At 46.5% G+C, this 22,807-nt stretch overlaps 1 protein-coding gene and 1 long non-coding RNA gene across 2 annotated transcripts in view; both read right to left on the minus strand.

The window, feature by feature from the left end:
- Positions 1 to 531: 531 nt before the first annotated feature.
- LOC129516885 (uncharacterized) lies at positions 532 to 4,020 on the minus strand. The gene is made up of 3 exons (XR_008665896.1): positions 3,715 to 4,020; positions 2,443 to 2,512; positions 532 to 1,117 (listed from the first exon to the last, which is right to left on the minus strand). It is a non-coding gene; the product is annotated as an uncharacterized LOC129516885 (long non-coding RNA).
- A 13,359-nt stretch (positions 4,021 to 17,379) lies between these two features.
- Positions 17,380 to 22,807, minus strand: part of CRADD (CASP2 and RIPK1 domain containing adaptor with death domain) — a 208,277-nt gene continuing 202,849 nt past the window's right edge. Inside the window, exon 3 of the mRNA XM_055336428.1 lies at positions 17,380 to 17,454. Coding sequence (XP_055192403.1) covers positions 17,423 to 17,454 — 32 coding nt within the window. The 3' untranslated portion in view covers positions 17,380 to 17,422. The remainder of the gene's footprint in view (positions 17,455 to 22,807) is intronic.

A 22,807-nucleotide genomic window follows, 5' to 3' on the forward strand; every position in this document is an offset into this window, starting at 1 on the left:
ACACACACACACACACACACACACACACACACACACACACCCCCTACTAAAAGTTCACACATGAAATCGTCACAGGTCTTGGCCATAGATTATGTATAAACTTGTTCATCTGATATCCTTCCATCCAACTGCCACCAATGTCCCTATAGGAGTTCTCAAAGAGGTGATTCAAGGTCAAGCTTTTTTGAACTCGAAGTTCTCAGGCTTGTGCTTAAAACCACCTGAAAAACAGGCTCAGTGACCATGGCCTCCCTCCCAACCAAACATGACACTGTTTCCTTTCTTTTTTCTTTTGAGGCAAACATACACTCATAGAAGAGCTGGAGAACAGTACAAAGAATGATCTTTTCCCTGAAGATTTGGTAGAAAACTGCCAATCTGAAGGCACGTCGCCCCCAAACACATCAGCACGTGGTTCCTTCCATCAAGGACATTGTCCCACAGAACCGCAGTTCAACCATCCTAGTCAGGCAGTGAATGCTGCTGTTCCACCACAGTCTAATCCTCGGCCCCCATTCAAATACTCTCAGTTGTCCCAATCATGTCCTTTATGGTGAAACCATTCAGCCCAGAACTGAGTTACAGTTGGTTGTGTCTTGTCTCCCCCAGTCTGGAACCGCTTTAGTCCTTCCTTGGTTTTTCTTTCATGAGGCCTGCAATCTTCTGAAGATTTCAAGGCCAGTCATGTTGGAGGACGTCCCTCAGTCTGGGTCTGGCCTCACGCTCTGACTTTGTTAAATTAGCATTTGTTAAGTGGAGCAGAGGATGGCAGATGGCAAGCCACAGGAGACATTGAAGTAGAGGTTCTTTATTCACAGGTCCTGGAGGAAGAACATGGCACACCTGGAGGCCAAGGCAGGGTGCAGACCCAGGGAGACAGAGCCTGCATTGCAGCCTCTGGGGTGAGGAGCTGTGGGGCTCCCCAGCGAGGGCCCGATTGTTCAACCCAAATCAAGCTGGCGTGCAGATCCCAAGGGCCCAAACTCCTCAGGTCTTAGGTTTGGCGGGAAACCCACGCCATCAGGAAAGGCTGTTGGGATTTGTTGTTGCTTTGGGCAAATGTGCTTTGACCACCACTGAGGATGTGTTTTCTTCCTGTGCATGCTAAAGAGTAGGCCTGGGAGATGTTGGGAAACAAGAAGAAAAAGGCATTAAAAGGGGGGAAAAAACCCGACCACCTCAGGGCATTCACCCTCACACTTAGAAATCATGATCTCCTCTATCATCATTACTGAGCAGGGTGAGGATCCCGGGTGTGCATTATGATTCTGGCGTGGGAGAGCCGTGGGGCATGCAGCTTTCCTCTGGGGATGCTGGCATATTTCTGACAGGGCTGAAAAAGTTAGCCCCCCACTCCTTCCTCCTCCTCCAGCTCCCTTCCTTCATCTCTCCAATTGCAATTAGCCAAGATCCCAGTGAGACCCAACTTTTGGAAGACTAGGAGCCCCCTGAGCTTTTTTTCTAATGATGTTTTTATTGTGTAAAATATTCATGTGGTAAAATTTACCGTTCTAGCCATTTTTCAAGTGAATAGTTCAGTGGCGTGAAGTACGTTTGCACTATTGGCAACGATCACCACTCCCAATCTCCAGAACTCTTTTCATCTTGCAAAACTGAAACTCCATACTCATTAAACAATAACTCCCCATTCTTCCTGCCCCTGCCCCTGGCAGAACCATTTTTCTTCTGTCTCTATGAATTTGATTGCTCTAGATACCACATCTGAGTGGAGTCACAGAGTATTTGTCCTTTTATGACTGGCTTATTCCACTTAGCGCCATGTCCTCAAGGTTCATCTGTGTTGTAGGATGTGTCAGAATGTCCTTCCTTCTTAAGGCTGAGTGCCCCCTAAGCTCTTAAAAGTTATGTAACTGTATTTGTCTGCTGGGGCTGCCGTAATAAAATACCACAGACCGGGTGGCTTCAACAACAGATACTATTTTCTCACAGTTCTGGTGGCTGGAATCCAAGATCAAGGTGTCGGCTGGTTTCCTTGAGGCCTCTCTCCTCAGTTGGGACAGGGCCACTTTCTTGCTGTGTCCTCACATGGCCTTTCCCTGTGTGCATGCATCCCTGACCCAGATCTCCTCTTATCAGTCCACTCCTCAGATTGGATTAGAGTCCAACCCTAATCTTAATTGAAGCACCTCTCTGAAGGGCCTACCTACAAATGCAGTCACATTCTGAGGTTTGGGGGGTTAGGGCTTCAACATAGGAATTCTGGGGACACCTCAGCCCTGAGCAGTAACTTTCCTGAGATGCACATTCCTCAACTGAATGAAAGTCATCCCAGCCACCTTCTGGGCGCTGGTTCAGCCTATGCCCAGGAAGCCCTCGGCATAGCGCTGGAGCGCTGCGACTTCTCAGTGGGACCAGCTGGCATCATTGCTATGTTTTCCCAAGTCTTAGTATGGGTCCTTCCAGCACGCACTGGGTACTTACTTAATAACATGTGTTACTCCTTTCATCTTGGATTAGGTCGGGGGTGGGGGGTAGACTCAGGATCATAGCACTGTGGGAAAGAGAAAAAATGGGGAGGTTGGCACAGACTTCACCTGCTAAGCGGCCCTGCCCCCGCTAACCTGGGGTTACAAAGCTGCCTTATGTTAATGATGAGTAGTCATAGCAGTTACAACTGGATTGAGTGGGTGCCAGGCATCGAACCAGGTGCTCCATAGGTGTCTCTTAATCCTCAGGTAGCTACTATTATCATCCCCACTGCTCAGACAAGAAAACTGAGGCCCAGAGAGTTCAAGTAGCTTGCCTAGATTGCAAGTGCTAGAGGCAGCATTCAGGCTCAAAGGTTCTGCTGGGTGAGTCCAAGAGCTTCCATTGAGAATGACATCAAAATTACATATGTCTGTGAATAAGGATGATAAAAACACTTATAGAATAAGGGGGGTTTGTTGAGAGGATAGGGTACTGGCTATTTTTCTTTCATTTAAAGGTTTTCCACTTCTTAAACTGTGTTGTGACATTTATTATTTTTAATTTGTCTTCAGAAAAGACTTTTCATGTTGGGGTGCTTCTCCCTCAAGGATTAAAAGAAAACCACATACTTCCTCCCCAGTGTTGTCGAATAAAGAATTGTCCTGTTTGTCCTCACCTGGGATTTTTAAGAGCAAGAGCCTGGCTCCTCACAGTTGCATCTGTTTCTAGCAATATAGATTTTCAAAACATTGTTTTCTTTTAATTTTTTGTCTTCTCTTTCTCTTTCTTCTTCCTTTTTTTCCTCCTCTCTTTGTTTTTAAAGCAACTGGTATAAATGAGTTTGTATCAGCTTATCCTTGGGATATGTGTGTTGCAAGCTCTGAGTCCCTCAGGTTCCAACATGAAGATGGATATCTTGGATTTAAAGAGTTCTGGGAGGAATCACAGAGGATTGGGCTGTTTCATTTGTTTTGTTTCTTATTGCTTTCAGGGCAGGAAGAAAACATGAACCCCACCACACTCACCCTTCCAAACCAATTTCTAAGTTGTTCCTCTAAGAAACCAGTCAAGTCCCTATAAAGAATGGTAAGAAAATCCCTCCCTCCAAATATGTCTAATTTCCTGGGTTCCATTAAAACAACTATCTTTTTCATAAATAATTTCTGATGTCTTTGCCCTAAACCTTGGACAGATTTTGATCTGGAATAATCAAATTCATATGAGACGTAGACTATTAGGAGCCATTAAGTATCCTCGATGCTCTCCCCCACAACCCGATCTTACCCTTCAGCTTCACCCAGATCTCAGGGGCATCTCCAACTCACGCATCACGTCAACACCAGACTGGCCATGAAACCGGTGACATAGCGCCTTCTGAGAAAGGTGGGTCTTCACGTTTTGCATTGGGTGACCACCGTGCCAGCCACAACCACGATGCTGGTCAAGGACATCTGATACGGGCTGGACCTCAAGAGACTGTGAGGTGACCTGGGCGGAGCACGCAGCCCCGCTGGAACGAGTTGAATGCAACACTCAGAGAACATAAGCACACACATAGGTGGGAAGAAGAAAACTGGAAGAGAGAGTAGCAGAAACAGAGGGTGCCTTGAGCAGGGAAGAATTGCTAAGTACAGAACAATGGCTTCTCCTCTTTGGAGGAGACCATACTCCAATAACCAGAGCTGCTAGGGTTTCCCCGAACAGTTTTCCAGTCCTTTATGAGGCCTGAATGTGTCACTGCCGAGATGGTTTTCTTGGCTAACTCACCACATATAAATGTGTCTCTATCAAAAAGCCCCATCTCCTGAGGTATCCTCAAGTGTATCACTGGTTTGTGGTTCTTTCGTTTTGGGTTTTTTGCAAGTGGTAAGAGCCCAACACTGTTGTTAAAAAATGAGTCCATAATCTTGTCTCTCAGACCTGTTCTTTCTCATGTATTGTCTCTGCCTACTTTTGATGTCACTGTCCCAGTTCTTAGGTTTCTCTCAATACCTTACAAGAGTCTGTTGGTCCCCTTGCCAGAGCCTAACAAATCTATCTCCACAAAGAGATAAATGTAGCTCTCCTACAGCTCCCAAATCTCAGGGTTAGTAAATAATCATCTCCCATAGCACTACTCTCCCTGCTTCACTCTTAGCAGACATCACTAATTGATCACCACACTCTTTCCTACTTACCTAAGCAAGGCTAAAAGCAATAGCAGCCCTATTCTTTGAAGGTTTGTTATACATACCAGCTCCTGGCCTAAACATTTTGCACACCAATTTAATTCTCATTAAAACAACAACAGGGCAGCCCAGGTGGCTCAGTGGTTTAGTGCAGCCTTCAGCCCAGAGCCTGATCCTGGAGTCCTGGGATTGAGTCCCATGTCGGGCTCCCTGCATGGAGCCTGCTTCTCCCTCTGCCTGTGTCTCTGTCTCTCTCTCTCTCTCTTTCTCTTTCTCTCTCTGTGTCTCACGAATAACTAAATAAAATCTTTAAACACAACAACAACAACCCCTGTGAAAACATACGGTTGTTTTTACCATGTACAAGTAGAAAAGAGGCTGAGAGAGAAGGCAGAAATAGCCTGGCTTTTCCTTTCCCCCAGCCCGCCCGTCTTTATGGCCTCCCACTCACTGCCACTAGCTGCAGCCAGTTGGCAGAATGGCCAGAGAAATGTAGCTCGCGGGAGCGAGCTCCTTGTGCTGCAGAGCAAAGTGCAGGACAGGGATTGGATCTGAGACCATACAGAATGACTGGCGAGAAGCCTCTCCTGATTCCACAGCAAAAGGGAATGTGTCCTGATTCTGAAAGCCCAAAGCATTGATCCAGAAGTTTCCTTCTATACTTTTTTTTTTTTTTATCATACAGTTACATATTTGCATTTGTGTAGAACACATATTTGTTACTCTTTTCTCCTTTGGCCCTAGGCTCTACAGGTCTACCAGGAAGACCTAAGTATGAATTAGTGTCATTCTTGTCATATTGCCTAGCCCTGTGCTCTTGCTCAATAAATATTTATTAAATGATGAATGATATTCAGGGCCTGTGCTTCTTCAGATTGAGATGTGTAGCAAGACGTCCAGGGAACCTCACACCTTGCTGGAGAGTCCATTTCACAGTATGGTTAAGTACTTTTAAACATAATTTTTATATAAAAACAAAAAAAATGAAGTCAAACAAAGTTTTCATGATTTTTTAAAGATAAACTAAATTTATTAAAACATACTATGCTCTTCACATATTCATTTTGTTTGGTTCTTTGTTCTTCTTTTTTTAACTGAGTTTTCTATATCCCAGGCCCTGTTCTAGACAGACATGATTCCTGTTTTCAGGAATTTTACAGTATGATGCAGGCATCAACAACATTCTATAGAGAACAGATAACAAATTATTTGGGCTTTGTGGGCCAAACATTCCTTGTTGCATTACTCAGTGCTGGCCTGGTAATAGAAAAGTAGCCATAGGCAATAGGGGCACAAATGAGTGCCCTGGTGTTGTGGCAAAACTAGATCACAAAAGCAGGCAGCAGGCTGGATTTGGGCAGTGGGTCATGGTTTGCTGACCCTGATCTGGGGAAAACAGACATTAAATAATATAAGATGCACACGGTAAGAGAATACTACAGTACAATGTGGTCTGTGGGCAAAGCTAGCATAAGTCTCTTGGTCTAGGAGTAGGCCAAGCTTCATGGGTGTACAACCTGTCCAGTGACACAGGACCTACTCAGAAGGGATGCTATGCTGGGTTTAAGGCTCTGTTGTCACAGTCTTGAAATTCCTGATAATTTTTATTTTTGAACTCACGAAGTTAGAAGGGCCCATAGAGCAAGTGTATACAAAGAGGCTCTGCGCCAGGTGCTAGTGTACACAGGGGCAGACTCAAGCCTACATGGGTTGCAGGGGGCAGTGCAAGTGGCTGGCCTGGCCGTCTGATGAGAGTGTGCACTCTGAGGGGCTGTCCGGAGCCCCGCGGGGTTCTGAGGGGTGGCCCTGCTGGGGACGTGGGCCCAGACTGGTTCATGGCAACAGCAACAGTAGCAGATGCGGTGGCAGCCGAAGGGTTGCCCTGAGGGGCCACACTGGGAGCCACCCCGGAAGACTGGCTTGCCTGTCTGTCCTCAGAGCCTGTCCCTGGAGCCCCTGCAAATATTAACTCTACTCCGACTACCAGGACAGGAACTGCTGGCAAATTATTACAGAGTAAGTGTTTGCACAGACATTGCAATAAGGGACATTAGGGAGCTGTTCAAATTCTTCCAAGAATTTAGAATTTCTAGTTTTGAAAACTGTTGTGACATTGCAAACCAAATATCCCTGGGCTTAGATATGGAAATCAATTTTAAAGATTGTCCCAGTCAACAGAACAGACTACTACCTTCATATAAAGTTTCAGATAAACCAACAATAACAAGGAAGACAATTTTAAAATTAATTTTCCTCGTATTTGAAGATACTGTGATAGAATGCATAAGGGGGCATTCTGAATTGTATAAAAATCATGAAGCTGCTGTTTGGTTTCTTGTATGACCTCCACAAGCTGCAGGTATTGTCAGAGGAAATAAAATATAAATTTGTATACAAAAAATCATATCATTAACATGAGTTCAATAATATAAATACTCTGCAAAGAGTCTTATTATTTATAAATAATATAAATTTATATATTAAATTAGAACATAAAAATGATGTGCAGGAAGAGTTAATTCTTTTTAGAAAAACAGTTCCACAGGCATCATCACCTCCAGTTGTACTAAAACTTGTATTTCAAAATAATTTATGGAAAATGTATCCCAGTATTGTCGTGGCCTATAAAATATGCTGCCCCTGTCACAGTCGCATCGGTAGATTTGATTTCAACTGCTGAAACTAAATTTATCAAAACATTTTTGTGACCTTGCATTTACCACTGGCCACTAACATTACTTCCCCTTGCGTGAGTTGAAAATGAAGTTGCTGAAAGTAACAATGTTTATGGCCTAGTGAATGAATATGTAGGAAAGCAAACCAGAAAAAAAATCTTGATATCATATTAATCCATATTATTTATCATATTATAAAAAATTATGACATTAAAATAGGTTTTGGCCATTAAAAAATGTATATTGTTACTATCTATCATGGCTACCCTTGCTATATTTTATAAGTAACAAAATATTTTAAAAGGAAAAGCTTTATATTTTACTTCTCACCATCCTTCCTTTCCTACTTTTCGAACAGGGAGCCTGTATTCATTCTGTGTTGGGCCTCACAAATTATGTGGTCGGCACTGTCCAGGCACCCACAAGAGCAAGAAGGAGCTTGTTGGACCAGACCAGAGTGTGGCCTTGTGCGGGCAGCAGCACTGTCACCTGGGATCCTGTTAGACATGCAGGTAGGCTCTTGAGCCCCAGCACTGAGACTCTAAGGACAGACCACAGCAATCCAGCTTTAACCCCCCTTGGTATCCTGACACTCCCCCCCGCCCCCAGTTTGAGACCAACTGCTGTAGGGGACTGAGAGGAGTATGGCGTGTGTGCTGGGAGGTGTGGGAGGAGGCAGAACCAAGTCCTGAAGGCAAGAAGAAGGCAATGAAGGTTTTAAAGCAGGAGGAAAAGTCAAGTCCTTACACAGGTCACAAGGCCCTCAGAGCTCTGGAGGGCCCACCCATGTCCCCTTCCAGATCTTGTCTGCTACTGCTCCCTACCTCAGCCACACTGACATCCTCTGATGTGCCAGGTGCTCTCCTGCCTCAAGGCCTTTGCACCAGTTACTTCCTCTTCCCAGAATACTTTTACTCCAGAGCTCTCTTGCATTCTTTAGATATCTGCTCAAATGTCACCTTCTCAGGAAGGCCCTCCCCAGACTTCCTGTTTGAAAGTACCCCCTCAATGTGCCAACACACCACACTCATACCCTGATACCTCTTCCCTGTTTTCTCTTTCTCCATTACACAAACAGATGCCTATTACCTTGCTTTCTTATTTTGGGGGTTAATAATCCATCTTCCCCCATTTCCTACTGGACTGGTAGTTCTGAGAAGATGGTGGTTTTGTTCTGCTTCATTTACTGACATACTTCCCAAGCCTAAAAGTGCTTGGCTTTTAGGAACACTAAAGAAATAAGAAAGGGAACACTCAATAAATATTTATTGAATGACCAAATAAAGAGATTTCAAAACATACAACTGTCATGAATGAGAAGTGTGCTCATGACCTGGCCGATAAAGTTGCTAGCAGTTGTCCTTAACTTGGGGCCACGAGCTGGGTTTGGTCACTGAGGTAGAGGTAGCCGGGGCCCGTCACTCCTTTCCTTGTGGTGCCTGGGCCCGTGTGACTTCTCTGCCCAGTGGACCGGGAATACCAGAGACACGTGTCAAGCCAGACAGAGGCAGTTAATAGGAGTGCTTCCTCGGCTTCCTCCTGCTTATTTGGCTGTGACCAGGGAAGCCTTGTGTGGCACCACAAAGCCAACGCATGCAAGAAAGTATCCTTGGGCTTTCCGTAAGGGAGAAAGAAACCTCTGTTGTGGTAAAGCCCTTGAGGGCCTTACTTGTTACTGCAGCCTCGCCTTGCCTGCCTCGTCTTACCATGAGTCATTACCAACATGCAGTTGATCGAGAGCAAACTCAGAAAGAAAAAAAAAAGCATCTTCTGAGTAATTGGATTATGAAGGTTTAGTATTTGGTGGCTGTAAGGTAGATCCCATGCCTCACTCACGAGTGTAAGTATGTGAAAACGCTGCTGGCGCCACATCCCAACCATAAGACACAGAAGCTGTGCAAAGAATCCATAACGGCCTACAGACAGGAGGTGGAATCTAGAAGTTTGGGCTACGCATTCTTCTGTCTGGGCTTAGGTCTCAGCTCTCCCACATTCCTTGACCAAGTTAATGAGCCCCTCTGGGCCTCAGTTTCCTCATAGGTAAATAAGGATAATAGCATTGGCTGCCTCACAGGATTGTTCAAGGGTTGGATGCAGTCAGGGATGTCAAGTACTGGTTTTAAGTGCTTGACACATACCAATGCCTTCAACCTTTACAGCAGCTCCGTAAGGTAGGTACCATTTTATCCCCATTTTAGAGACAATGAAACAGATGCACAGAGAGATTAATAACTTGTCCTAGGCCACACAGCTAGTAAGTAATGGAGCTGGGATGTGAACCCTCGCTCCGACGGTAGGGACAGGGATGAACCGTGAGCTGGAAGTCAGGCAGGCTTGAGGCAAACCTCAGCCCCAACACTCCCTAATCGACTGAATTTGAGACAACACCTGAACTTTTTGCAGTCATGATGTCTCTTAAATTAGGATCATAGTGATATATATAAAACCTACAATGGGGTGGGTCATTTGGGATAATGTATATAAAGCACCCCCCACTCCCACCCTCCTGGCCCATAGAACATACTCAGTAAATTTTACCTGTTGTTGAAAGGACAATGTCCCACAAGGACACAGCCTGAGCCTGTGTCTGGAATGAGTCATAGGAAGGTAGAACATTTGGTTAGTCTCACCTGCTCCCTCCCCATTGGAATTTCTGGGAAGATCTATTCTCTTGTTCTGATGTCACACATCTAATAGTGCAGCCCAGGGGCAGCAGCCCTTGTCAATTCCCCGGGGTTACATATGTGACGGGGAGCCCTGAGGCAGGGTCCACCTCCTTACCACCACCACCACCACCACCACCACCATCACCACCACCACCACCACAGCTTCTCCTGTGAAGCCTGGATCCCTCGTCCCCCTAGAAGCCTACCAAGGCTTCTTTTCTCTTCGGGTTAAGCCAACCTGACCTCTGTAGGTCAGAGAACGAGGGTATTAATGATTAAAAAAAAAAAATCTCTGTTGTCCACACGCGTTCCCTGCTTATCACCACTCCGACCCTCAGGCAAGAGAAGCTACTGAAGGGTTTTATGAATCATCATCAAATGTCTCAAAATTATGGCAGCTGGTTCCATTTTATTATTTCAATTACAATTATTTCCAAATCCACACGCCACTAAGGACAGCAATGTGGGTGCGGGTGTTGGGGTCTTGGAGTAGGCTACTTATTACTGCCTTAGGTTTGGTTTCAACCTGACCCCAGGGTCACACCCGCCCAGCTGCTGCGCCCTTGCTTAGGGGGCGAGCATTCGTTTCTCTCTAGCGGCCGCCGTCGGTTTTATTTACTTGATACAGCAAAGCAACAGAAGATCCAGAACAGTGGTTAGCCAAAGGAGCAACATTTCCCAGGGAAATGACGTAGTGTGGAACAATCGCAGTTTATCAAGCATTTCAGGCCCTTCAGAAACATTCCGGGTTTTGTCTCTCAATGCTTCCTATTTGTTTCACTTTGATCTTTTTCTCCCTCACAATGTGTATCTCCCTTTTCCCCCTGACCTTTCTCTCTCCTTCCTTCTTCTTTACTACCCTCCTCCTTCCCTTCCGGGTCTCTCAACCAGTATGGTTTTTCACACAGGTTGAATGTTCCCTGTTATTAACCTAAGTATGTCAATGTATCCCCCAAACAGAATGGTTGCGCTTAATAAATAAAAATACATGATGCCCAGGTAAATCTGAATTTCAGATAACCAGCAAATAATATTTGGGGCATATTTACACCAAAAAAAAAAAAATTGTCTTCCTGAAAGTTAAATTTAAGCAGGCATCTGATATCCTGTCTGGCAGCCCTATCCCCGACTAGCTGAAGCCCGGTGTGACCCTAAAATAACATGTGTCCTGTGAGCCAGTGGTTCTTGGAAATAGAAGGATGTTCCCTACCTGCTCCATGATAAGCTTTTTAAGTCTCTTGTAATTGAAAAAAAAAAAAAAGTGAGCAACCAGTACTGTCTGGACACCCCAGGCAGCAGAGAGGTTCTGTCTGGTGCTTACATCTCGGAGCTGCTTTCCTCTCAGGGCAGCTGCCCTTCCTGGGCCACCCAAGGGCTGGGGAAGGCTGGAGCTCAGAGGGCGGGGGGCGGACTTCAGCAGGGAGGTCTGGTCTCTGCAAGGGACAAGGTCACGTCTGCGGTGGGGGGGGGGGGGAGAAGGAGGGTGAGTTGCCAGGGTTTCCCTCCCCCCTCTCCTGGATCTCCTATTGCCGCATCTTGAGGATGGCCGGGGCGCAGCGCCCGCTTCCCGCCGCTGCGTTGGCTCGGCCCGGGGTGAGGCTGCGCCCCCTCCCGGCCGCCTCCCCCCTCCCGGCCGCCTCCCCGCCCGCGGGCGGCCGCTGTCTGGGCGGCAGGGCGGGCGTGCGAAGGGCGCGGAAGGGCGCGCGAAGGGCGTGGAAGGGCGCGGGGTCCCGCGGGCGGGCGACAGCGTGACCTCGGCCCCGGCTGCGCGCGCGGGCGGCTCGGAGCCCAGGGCCGCGGCGTCGGCCCCGCTGCGGCCGGTCCCCCGCGCTCCGGGCCGGGCTTTCCGCGCCGCCGGCTGGAGGCCCGCCATCCTCCCTGAGTGAATTTCCAAGAAAGCAGTTGACGGGCTTGGCAGCGCCGTTCCTGGAAATGTTCAATAGGCCGTCCTCGGCGGGGCGGCCGGCGCGGGGGCGCGCTCAGCGGCGTCCCCGGGCCCCGAGCCCCGAGCCCCGAGCCCCGAGCCCCCAGGCCCCGGGCGGGCGGGCGGGGGCCTCCGCGGAGCTGGGCCCGGGGCTCGGAGCCGGGCCGGGGGCGGGGGCGGGGGCGGGGGGGGGCGGGGCGCCGCCGGCGGGCTCGCTGCCCCCTGGAGACCGACGCCCGGTGACTAGAGGTCAGCAGCAACCCCGTCAGCTCGGCGGGCGCCCCGCGGGCCCGAGGAGCCGGCGGGGACGCTCGCAGCCGCTCGCAGCCGCTCGCAGCCGCGGCCGCCCCGGCGCCGGCCCCGAGACCCAGGCCGCCGGCAGGGCCCCCCCGGGGCAGGCTCGGTCGGGGGCCGTCCGGGCTGCGCACTCGCACTCGCACTCGCACTCGCACTCGCACCCGGGGCGTTTGCGGCCCGAGGCTTCCCCGAGCCTTGTGTTCTAGCACCTTTGGCAACATGCTGGGCCTCCATCCGCTAGACGCCAGTAGCGCCTGACCCGTGGCCCCCTTCCCCCAGTTGTGACAACCCAAACTCCCTGCGGACTTTGCCCAGTGTCCCCTGGGAGGCCAGGCCACCCGGTGCGCACAGGAAAGGATATGCGGGCTCTCTGGGGGGATGCCAGGGAAGACAGGGACAGTCTCAGAATCTGGCCTCCAGCGGAGCTGTGTGGTGCCTGGCCAGCCAAGAATCCTGGGGCCTCGGTTTCCTTGCCCCTAAAACGGGAAGAAAGAGAAGAGCAAATGCAGGGAGTGTGGAGAGGAGTCGAGGTAACGCGCCGTACCGCAGTCGGAGAGGTAGAAGGTGCCACGGAAAACAGCGAGTAGCAGCAGAATAGCTAATGCTTGAGCCCTTCCCTACCGCAAAGGGACTGGCTCCCTTCAAAAGGAGAAAAGAGTTGAATATTTATAAAATCCCCAAAACTCTTAAATTAAAACCAACAAGTGCTTTAGAAAGCCTTCCTCTTTAATTTTTTTTTTCCTTCTGGATTCAAATAAGATTAAGAATGCTATGGCTGCCTGAGGTTAATGAACATAGATTTCCTTTTGCCTTCCTTGAAGGAGGATTTCTATTTTTTGTTTTAATCAACACCCTGGCATTTGCATCCTCCTGTGACAGAGTAGAAAGTAAGGAAGTGGGAGTGTGTGGTAGGGTTCCCTTCTTTTTTTTTTTTTTTTTCCACAAAATTAGTACCTTTCTCTTTGTGACTAGTGAAAAAACTGAGAAATGAAACAGCCCTACAGAAAGATACTGTTGCTTTAAGTGAGCTTTACTGTTATATAATTCCCTGGCTGACTTCATCCCACCAGCTTTCAAGGAACTATAAAGAAATCTTAAAAAGCTAATATTTCTCCTATTCGCACTGGCAGAAGGACACAAAGGAAATGGATAACCTGACCTTCCTCAAAGAGCCAAGTCCTTGAGGACAGGGCCACACATGTACCCCCCACCCCTCCCTCCCCGGCTCCCCCAGTCTTGGGGTCCCTGTCAAACTCCAGGGAGCCACAGCCCTTCCTTTGCAGCTGTGTACAGTGGAAGACCCAAGGCCACATTTGCTTTGGGAAACAGGACACTGAGATTAATCAAAGAAAAAAGAAACAGCTCCGTTTTCCATAATGGGGACATCAAAAGGCTTTTCTGGGAAAAACCCTGATCAGGCTGTTCCTTCTATTTCCCTAAAGGCTAACAATTGAGAGTAGGGGTAGCAGGCACAGGAGGAGGTACCCATGGAAGTTTATTCCCAAATAGTCCCTTCCCAGAAAAAGACGTCATTATTCCATCTAGCTCAAAGCACTGGGCAACCACTGACAGCAAGGACTCTGTGTGTGAAAACAGGCCTTCTCCTTCTGGGGCCTCGCTGTCCCTGCAGCAAGGGTGAAGGTACCCACTGGCTTCTACGGAATCACTCTGATCAGCCAGGATTCCCAGAAGGGGATTTGGGGAAGTGAGACTCTGAACCAAACTAATAGAGAAGGGTCAGAAAAGGTGGCCAGGTGGCACTGTTATAAAACCAACTGGCACATGCTGACCTCATTAAAAGCAGACATAGTGCAGTTCGGGAACGAGGTAAAGACAGGGCTGGTGTGGGGGGCAGAGGGAGGCATCATCTCTGGTAGAAAATTTAAGGGCAACGAAAAACGCCAGCCATCACATAAATAATATAAATATCTTGATGCCCTGTTTCAAAATTTCAAAATTAATGCATGCCCCCCCCCCTGCAAATCCATGATGAACAAAATATCAGAATTTAAGGAGAAGGTTTGGTTTCACAAACATTGTGTGTCTCCAATGACCAGCACTTGATTTCAATTGGTCTTGTGGCTTTAGAGGGTCTCAGCGCAGCAGGGTAACCAAAGGGACCCAGACTCAGAGTCAGGGACAGAACAGCAGCTACAGCTACATGGCCTTGAGCATGGCCCTTGAGCATGGCCCCAGCCTCTGAGGTCTGGTCCTGGCTTACAAAGTGGTCTTCATATTGGCCACACCTTCCTCACGGGTGGGGGTGGGGAGTTAGGACTAAGTAAAGCCTTGTTCACAAGCACATTTGATAGACTCTAACCTAAGGTGTTCTTGAAATGACAACAGAAAGTAGAGCAATGATACTGGTGATTGCAGTGGTGGGCAATGTGGGTTTTGGGTGAGGAAAGGAGAGAAAATGATGGATTCACCATGAAGTAATCTGTATGCATGTACACACACACACACACACACACACACACACACACACACACACAACTCCCTGCTTTCTCATACCCCTTCCCCAGGCTTCTCCCATTAAGAGAAAAGGAAAGGAAAGGAGGAGAGAAAAGGGAGAGGCAGGAAGACTATAACTCAGGATTGGAGGAGGCAAGAGAAGAGAATGGGGGGGGGTGGAATATAGGAAAGGAAGGAGAAAGAAAAGGAAGAGAAGAAAGTGGGGACACTCAGGTCCTGTCCTGAGCTGAGAGCTCTCAGAGCAAGTCAGTTCCAGTTTCCCAGGAAACAACTATGGCAAGAATCAAGGGCAACACTGTATTTAAGATTTGTCTGTGATGACACATAGCTCTGATTCATTTGATTTACCTGCTGTAGACTATTCTAGAACATGCTGGTACATCCATTCTATCGAGGGCAGACATCTAAGTCGTTTAAGGGGACTTTGATTCTTATCGGTGATATCTGATTTCTTAAGTTGGGTGGAAGGTACAAAGTTCAATCTCTTGGTCTCTTTTTCTCTGTTTCTGAAACAGTTGAACTCATCTAGAACTCCTACTGATTCCATCAAACTTCCAGGCCTTGTCGTTCAGGTAGGTCAAAGGCAGGTGGGATTTCTGAGAGTGAATGGAGGGTCCCAGCAGCCACCGGCCTCACAGAGAGGACAGTGCTCCTCGTGGCTCTGCCTGCCCCGGGGCAAGCAGAAGTCCAGTTGCACTACCACACGGCTCACGGGCCTGTGGCTTTCCAGACAGTTCCAGCTCCCTGAGATCTCGCCCTGACCTAGAAGCCCCAGGGGCTGGCCCCCACAGGCAGTTCCAGACCCAGGGCTGGGATTTCATGGAAGCCTCAGAGGAGAGATGCTTCAGGGGAAATAGTTTTCTCCTTGAACAGCTGAACTCCTCTGAATGGAATCTCTGTACCTTTCATAATGGAACAAAGGGGAAGGCTGTTTGCAAGCTTGGGGAGGTGCAAGTCACAGTTGATCCCCTGGAAATCAGTCCATGCGTTTCCTTACTAAAGAATGGGAGAAAGAAGAAATGCCAAGAATCCAAAAGAATAAGTCTTCTGGAAATAGTTCCTGTTTGCCTGTGGAATGTGTTGCTCCTCCCCTCCTCTTCTCCAGTAGCTTTGTTTCTTAGAGACTGTTTGCTTTGGCTACAATTAGAACCAGTCTGCATTCCCCAGAGTCCACCTGCTCCAAGCACTTGCCTAGGACAGACAGCCTGGTACGCGGACAATCCCCTACATCACAGCTGGGCTGGGATTTAGGGGGTACTAGGGTGAGGAGAGTGAGGTGCTAGCCTTGGGCACATAGTTTGAGGGGACACCCAAAAACTCAATAACTGGCATAAGTATATTTTAATGCAATATCTTTAAAATTTTTAAGTTAATGCAAAAAAAATCCATGATTAACAAACATCAATATTTCAAGTTAAGGCTGGGTCCACGTAAAAACTCTTCTGTGTTCAGTGCAACCAGGAAGAGCTGGGATCAGCCTTTTTTTTGTGAATCTTTGTACCACTGTGGCAGGCCAGGGGAGAGAATGTTCCCGCCATACCCAGAAACATCCATCCATCCCACAGCCGGAGGACAGGGTCTAATCTGTACCAGCTGCCACAACCTACAACCCCCTGCCCACGAATCTATGCACAGCTCTCCCGTCCCCCAGGCCACTCTGACTCAGCCTCCCACTGGAGGACAATAAGGCCTCATCTGTCTGAGGCCTCATACACACCTAATCACACATAGAACCCACCACGTACAGCAGCATATTGACTAGTCACTCCAGTGGCCCCAAACTGACTGCTGGAGGGCATCTTATTTAGCTCAGACCAATTTTTAAAAAATCAATTACTTGCCAGCATTAAAAAAGTTGGGAGAGTCTCACAAAAAAAGCCTCACAAATTCCTAGCCTGTCTTTAAAAATCCAATTTCGGGACACCTGGGTGGCTCAGTCGGTTAAGCTTTTGCCCTCAGCTGAGGTCATGATCTCAGGGTCCTGGGATGGAGACCCGCCACAGGCTCCCTGCTCAGCAGGAAGACTGCTTCTCCCTCTCCCTCTGTCCCTCTCCCTCTGCTTGTGCTCTCACTCATTCTCTCTCTCAAATAAATAAAAATTCTTTAAAAAAAATTCAAATTTCCAGCTCATCTTGAAAGATCCAAATGTTTGACAACTAACAATAACAGTAATACCTGTTTGTTGAGCACAGTACTCAGGGCTTGAGATGTTTTTTCTGTTTCAACCCTCACAGACATTCTATACTTACTATCCCCTGTTTTACAGATGATGAACGGGAGGCTTGGAAAATTGAAATAACTTGTCCCAAATCACACACAACTAATAGGCAGCGTGGCCAGACTCAGACTAGGGTAGTTTGACTCGAAAGCCCAAGCTCTCATTCTTCTGTATCTTCCAGCATCTTGAGGGCGTGGACTGAATGACTTTTTCAAAAGTGTTCCAAGAAGCCTCAGGGCAGCTGGGCAAAGGGCCTGGCTGAGTGCGTGTGGGGTGAGACAGCTGCCTCAGCCCCCAGGGTTCCTGCTTCTATTAGAGCAGCTCCTTTTTTTCTTTTTCTTTAAACCATTTTATAAATTGAACTCCCATTCAAGCATTCTTTGGGGAAAAAAATTCCACTGTTGAGAAACAAAAACAAAACAAGCCCCAAGCCCAAATGATTTCTTTTTTATCTCGTCTCCACTTACCATGTTCTCCTAGACCAGCAGGAAAGCTTTCTCTTCCCACCTTTGAGCGTGTGGGTGCTGGTCGGGCCGCCTCTTACAACCAGTGAATGGTCAGCCATGTGTCTAGAAACCAGGAGCCACGGAGCCAAGACCTGCTGAGGGTAGAGAGGGGCAGTCAAAACTGTGAAGCCAACGCAGGATAGGGAGAGCTACAGTGAAGATAAGGGTGGTGGGGTAAGGACACAGGAGCCTGGTAGAGGCTGTCCCCGTGTTTCTCTCAGGGGAAGCCCTTCATGGGTTGTCAAGAATTTCAGGCCATCATGGCTGTCTGGGAATTGAGTGTATTCTTTAGAGAGTGTTGGGAAGGATGACCTCAAGGCAGTTGGGTGTAGTGGAAAGAGCACAGGGAGGAACCAGAGCTGAGTTCTGCCACAGGAGAAGGAGCTTCAGGACCTTGGACATATATAAAGTGTGCATTGCATCTCTCTACATAACTTACCCAGTAGTCCTAGGGACACGGGGAGACTACCATAAACACATAAGTTGGGCAGCCCTGGTGGCTCAGCGGTTTAGCACCGCCTTCAGCCCAGGGCCTGATCCTGGAGACCCAGGATCAAGTCCCATGTCAGACTCCCTGCGTGGAGCCTGCTTCTCCCTCTGCCTTTGTCTCTGCCTCTCTCTCTCTCTGTGTCTCTCATGAATAAATAAATAAAATCTTTAAAAAGAAAAAAAAATCAAGTGACTTGAGAATGGACGTCTGTCTGAATTGCATGTATATGCTCTGATAAGGGCAAACCAAGAGAAGGTGGGAGTTTCTCGACCTTCTCTGAAGACAGGACTGCTGAAGCTGGACTTAACAATGTGATTGTAGCCTTGGCTTCGACTACCATTCATTTGCCAATGACTCAAAGAAATCCAGAAACTGTTCAGATTTCTCTCCTGAGATTCCAACCCATAGTTCTTACTCTATATTGAACAGCTCCACTTAGGCATCCCATACAGGCTTCCGGCAACTCCCCAAAGGAAGCTCCTCCACATCTCTCTGAAACCTGCTCCTTCAGCAGCATTCTAGCTCAGGAGCTGGCATCCCTATCCATACTTCCCAGAAATTTGGGAACTATCCTTGACTGCTTCCTACTTCATTCCTCATGGTCAATCAGTGTAAGGAGCTCTTCAATCTACTTCTCTCTAGCTCTAATATTGTGACCCTGAACTAGACCCTCCCATCTCTGACCTAGATGACTACAGTTACCACCTATTGGTTACCCTGCTTCTGGACTTGTCCCCCATCCTGTGTCTCATATTCCAAATCACCAAATAGATCTTTCCAAAATACATGCACACAGAATGATGACATCCTAGAACATAGTACGATCATCTTACGTCATGCTTAAATCCCTTTGATGGTTTCCCATTTTTCTTAGGATAAAGGGCTAACTCTTGACCATGGTATGCAAGGTTAGCACCCACTCATATCTCCAGCCACCTCTGGTTTCAGCACTACAGCCAAACTACATCTCTTTCAGTTCCCCAAACACAATCCACTCTCCACCTCCACCCCTTTGCACATAGTTCCTCCATCTGCTAAATATACACCCCCCGTGATGGTCAATTTTATATGTCACCTTTAAACATCCCTCTGGGCTAAGGGATGCCCAGATAACTGGTAAAACAGTACTTCTGGGCATACTTCTGAGAGTGTTTCTGGAAGAAATGATCTATTGAATCAGCAGAGTGAGTAAAGATCTCCCTTCTCCAATTCACTGGGTGTCCGAATAGAACAAAAAAGTGAAGGAAGGATGAATTTGCTGTCTGCTTGAGTTGGGACTATACCTTTGGCTCCCCTGGTTCTTAAGCCTTTGGACTCAGAATGAATTATACCACCAGCTTTCCTGGTTCTCCAAAACTTTATTCTTGGCCTCCATAATTATGTGAGCCAATTCTTATTTTATATATAAATTATATATTTAAAAAAATATATAATTCTTATAACAAATATACATATATTCTGTTTCTCTTGTGAGCCCTGACTAATCTACTCCCACTAACTCTTATTCATCCTTTGGACCTCAGCTTAGATGGCACTTTATCCAGGAAGCTTTCACTGACTTTCCAAGACTGAGTTAGATACCTCCCTATTCTCCCTATTGCATTTTCACAGCACCTTGTCCTACTTTCATATTAACTCCTATTCTAATGCACATGTTACAGTTCCTTGTTGTTGACTTAACTGCTTTTCCCATCAGGCTGCAAACTCCATGAAAGTTAGCATGTATTCTATTCTGTTTACATTTTTATCCCTTGAACCTAGATCATAACCAGCCAGGCACACAGTATGTGCTCAATAAATTCTTATTTTTCTGACTGAAGTGAACAGACTACCAAAAGCATGAGTCACCTTTTAGCACAAACATTAAGAATACTACCACGAAAGACTATGCTTGCTAAGGAAAATATTTCAGTCAGACATGCAAGTCAGACTGTACTCTCACAGTACCAAGAACTGACTATTAATGCCTTGGCAATTTGCTAACTTCCCTGCTTCCTAGAAGTCCACATAATTTGGATTTTTTTTTTTTTTTTGTAAAAGCTGTGAACCAAAATAAATCCCTGTATTTGAGAACTTCCTGAGTGGCTTCAAACCCTTGTTTTATGTCCTCTGTGTTTTGTTGTTTCCATACCCTCCACTCATCAATGGCCCTGAAGTTGAAATCTCCCCCTGGTGACAATGTCAGAAAAAGAGCTGTCATTAGAAGTGTATCTGTGTTTGGTGTCAAAGGGCAGGAGAAGCGTGAAGCTTTTACTTTTAATTTTTAATCAATGTTTTGACCTCCCTTTTACCTGACGTTTCCAAACTCTGGGCAATTGGTTAAGCTATTTCAGTTATTGTGTTCCTCCACTCATCTCTTATTTCAAACATAGGTAAATAATAGATTCAAAATGCTTTGGATCCTCCCTGGTGTGAGACTATAGGAAGTGCAAAGACCTGGATTCAAGTCTTAACTCCACATTTATAAGCTTGTGACCTTGGACCAACTATCTAACCCCTCTGAACTTCATCTTTCTCCTCTGGAAAACAAGAATGATGCCAGTCTCGCTCCTTACTCTCTGCCTTGAGTGTGGGAAGCACTGCATAAACGCTAATGTCCTTCCCAAACAGTTCTGCTATTAATTATACCCATGACCATACACTGGTCCCTATGGAATCTCTGTGGACTGAAATAATTTTCTATGATAATAAATCTCTACTGTTAGCAGGAGCATTTGCCAGTCTGTCTCAATAACCATACTCACCCAAGAAGCTAAAGCTTTTAAGACCCCTATTAAGTGATAAGATTTTTTGCTTTTTTCCTTCCGAAGTAGTACTCACATGCTCTACTCCTTCTTGTGGTTGTGGAGAGGGGAAAACCTCATCCCACATAGCAAACCGAATCACTGACTTCTCTCAGTATTTGAACGCTGGGTCCAGAATTCAGCTGGACCACCATCAGTGGAGACAAAATCATTCAAGAAAGAGCGGATGCAACGCCTCAGGATGGAGAGTCAAAAAAAATTCTAGGGGCAGTGAAATGTAAGAAGCCTGGGGCATGGCCATTTTAGCTTGGCAGTTGGACACCTTATAAATTTAGATTCCCAAATACTGATTCCTTACCTTTGCCTAGCATCTATACGCTACAGAGATCTCTCATAAATCATATCTCCTTTCATCCCTACAACCATCCTAACAGGTTGGCAAATATTGCTCTACCCGTTTTTCAGAAGAAGAAACTAAGGAGAGTGTGCTTAGATCATGCATACTTAAAATGCATCTGGTACTTAACCTGAGGATTCTGATTCCAAGATCAGAACTCTTTCTACCATAGTCTGCTCTCCTCTTGCACAGCTGGAGATGAGGAACCAGTCTCAGAGGAAGCATATATTCAGGAACCTCTTCATAGTGCCATAGAGGAAAAGGCACCAGACTGGGAATGAAAAAGACCTAAGCCCCATTCCCAACTATTAACTCTTGAGATGTCAATTTCCTTCCTGCTACAAAAAACAGGTAGCAATAAATGACATTCCAGGTTCCCTCCTATGTTTCTATTTCTTGAATGTGTATCTTTGGTTACTTTAAGGTATAACCCAAATACCTATGATACAGAAGAAATGCTTTTTAAAAAAATGGAGTACATCACAAGTTCAATATGGTATCTTTGACCCAGTATGACCACTATGGCTGAATTTAAAAGTTGGGATCTTCTTTCACAACTTCTTGGAAATAGGCTTCATGAAATTTCAGTTAATCTTTCCACATTTCATTTTCCGCATATGAATGAGAGAACAACATTACCTTCGGTATAGGAAAAGGGAATTTTCAATTCCTTCCTTCTTGTCATCTTACCTCTTCTTAGCCTCCTGACCCCAACCCAAGGGAAGAGGACTTGCTAATTTGAGTAGTTGAAGTCTGGAACCAGGGCAGGGTTGCTCTCTTTCTTTGTTATTTTATGCAGCTGGGTAGGCATGTGGACTCAGCCCTCTTTCTTCCTCTCTGCCTCCTCTCTGTAAATGCCCAGGGAGATTAGTCAAATTACTGGTCATATTATTTTTCTCTGTCATTTTGTATCTTTACCCCAGACATCCTTCTAGAGGGTACTAAGATCCCAAAATTTAGATTCAGGAAGGAGTAAGAGGTTCTGTTTAGGCTTCAAGGTCTAAGCCATGTGCTTCTATTCATTTTAAATCAATACCTGTAATGGGCATTATTGGTTGATGGCTTGATTAATAAAAAGCAGTACTTTCTTATTTGACTCATGTCCTCTGCCTATCTCTTTCTAGAGAACTGTGGTAGCCAGTCTCCATGACAGTCCTCATTGAGCTCCTACTACTTTTATAGTTCCCTCTCACCTTGTACCAAGGTTGATCTATGTGACCAATAGAATATGGCATAAGTGATGGTATGTAACTTTTGAACTAGTTATAAAGAACCCCCTGGCTTCTGTCTTGGTTGCTCTCTCTCTCTCTCTCTCTCGGATCATTTGCTCTGTGGAAAGCCGCTACCATGTCTTGAGAAGCCCTATGAAGAGGCCTCTGTGATTCCTTCCTAGGACTTACTCCTCTTCTTTTTCTGCCCCCATGCCCCATGGCAAGTAGCATCCATTATATTTCATTAGCTTTATTTGAATGCTTATCTGAATTTCCCTGGCTCCTTGAAGCCAGGGATGGACATTTCTTCCTTGTATCTGAATCCTTAGTGCCTAACACAGTACCAGGCATATGGTAGGTTCTCAATAAATGTTTTTTGAATAAAGAATGGAAGGAAATTTAGTTTATAATCATACCTAATATTTTATTTATTTTTCCTTTTGTTCAAGTGTCCATTTTTTAAAAAAGATTTATTTATTTTCTTTAGAGAGAGAGAGAGAGAGAGAGCATGAGCAGGGGGTGGAGCAGAGGGAGAGGGAGAGAATCTCAAGCAGAATCCCCACTGAGTGCAGACTCTGACCCAGAGTCCTTGATTCCAGGACCCCA

The sequence above is a fragment of the Nyctereutes procyonoides genome, unplaced genomic scaffold, assembly GCF_905146905.1.
Source record: "Nyctereutes procyonoides isolate TBG_1078 unplaced genomic scaffold, NYPRO_anot_genome, whole genome shotgun sequence".
In the NCBI taxonomy this organism is placed as follows: domain Eukaryota; kingdom Metazoa; phylum Chordata; class Mammalia; order Carnivora; family Canidae; genus Nyctereutes; species Nyctereutes procyonoides.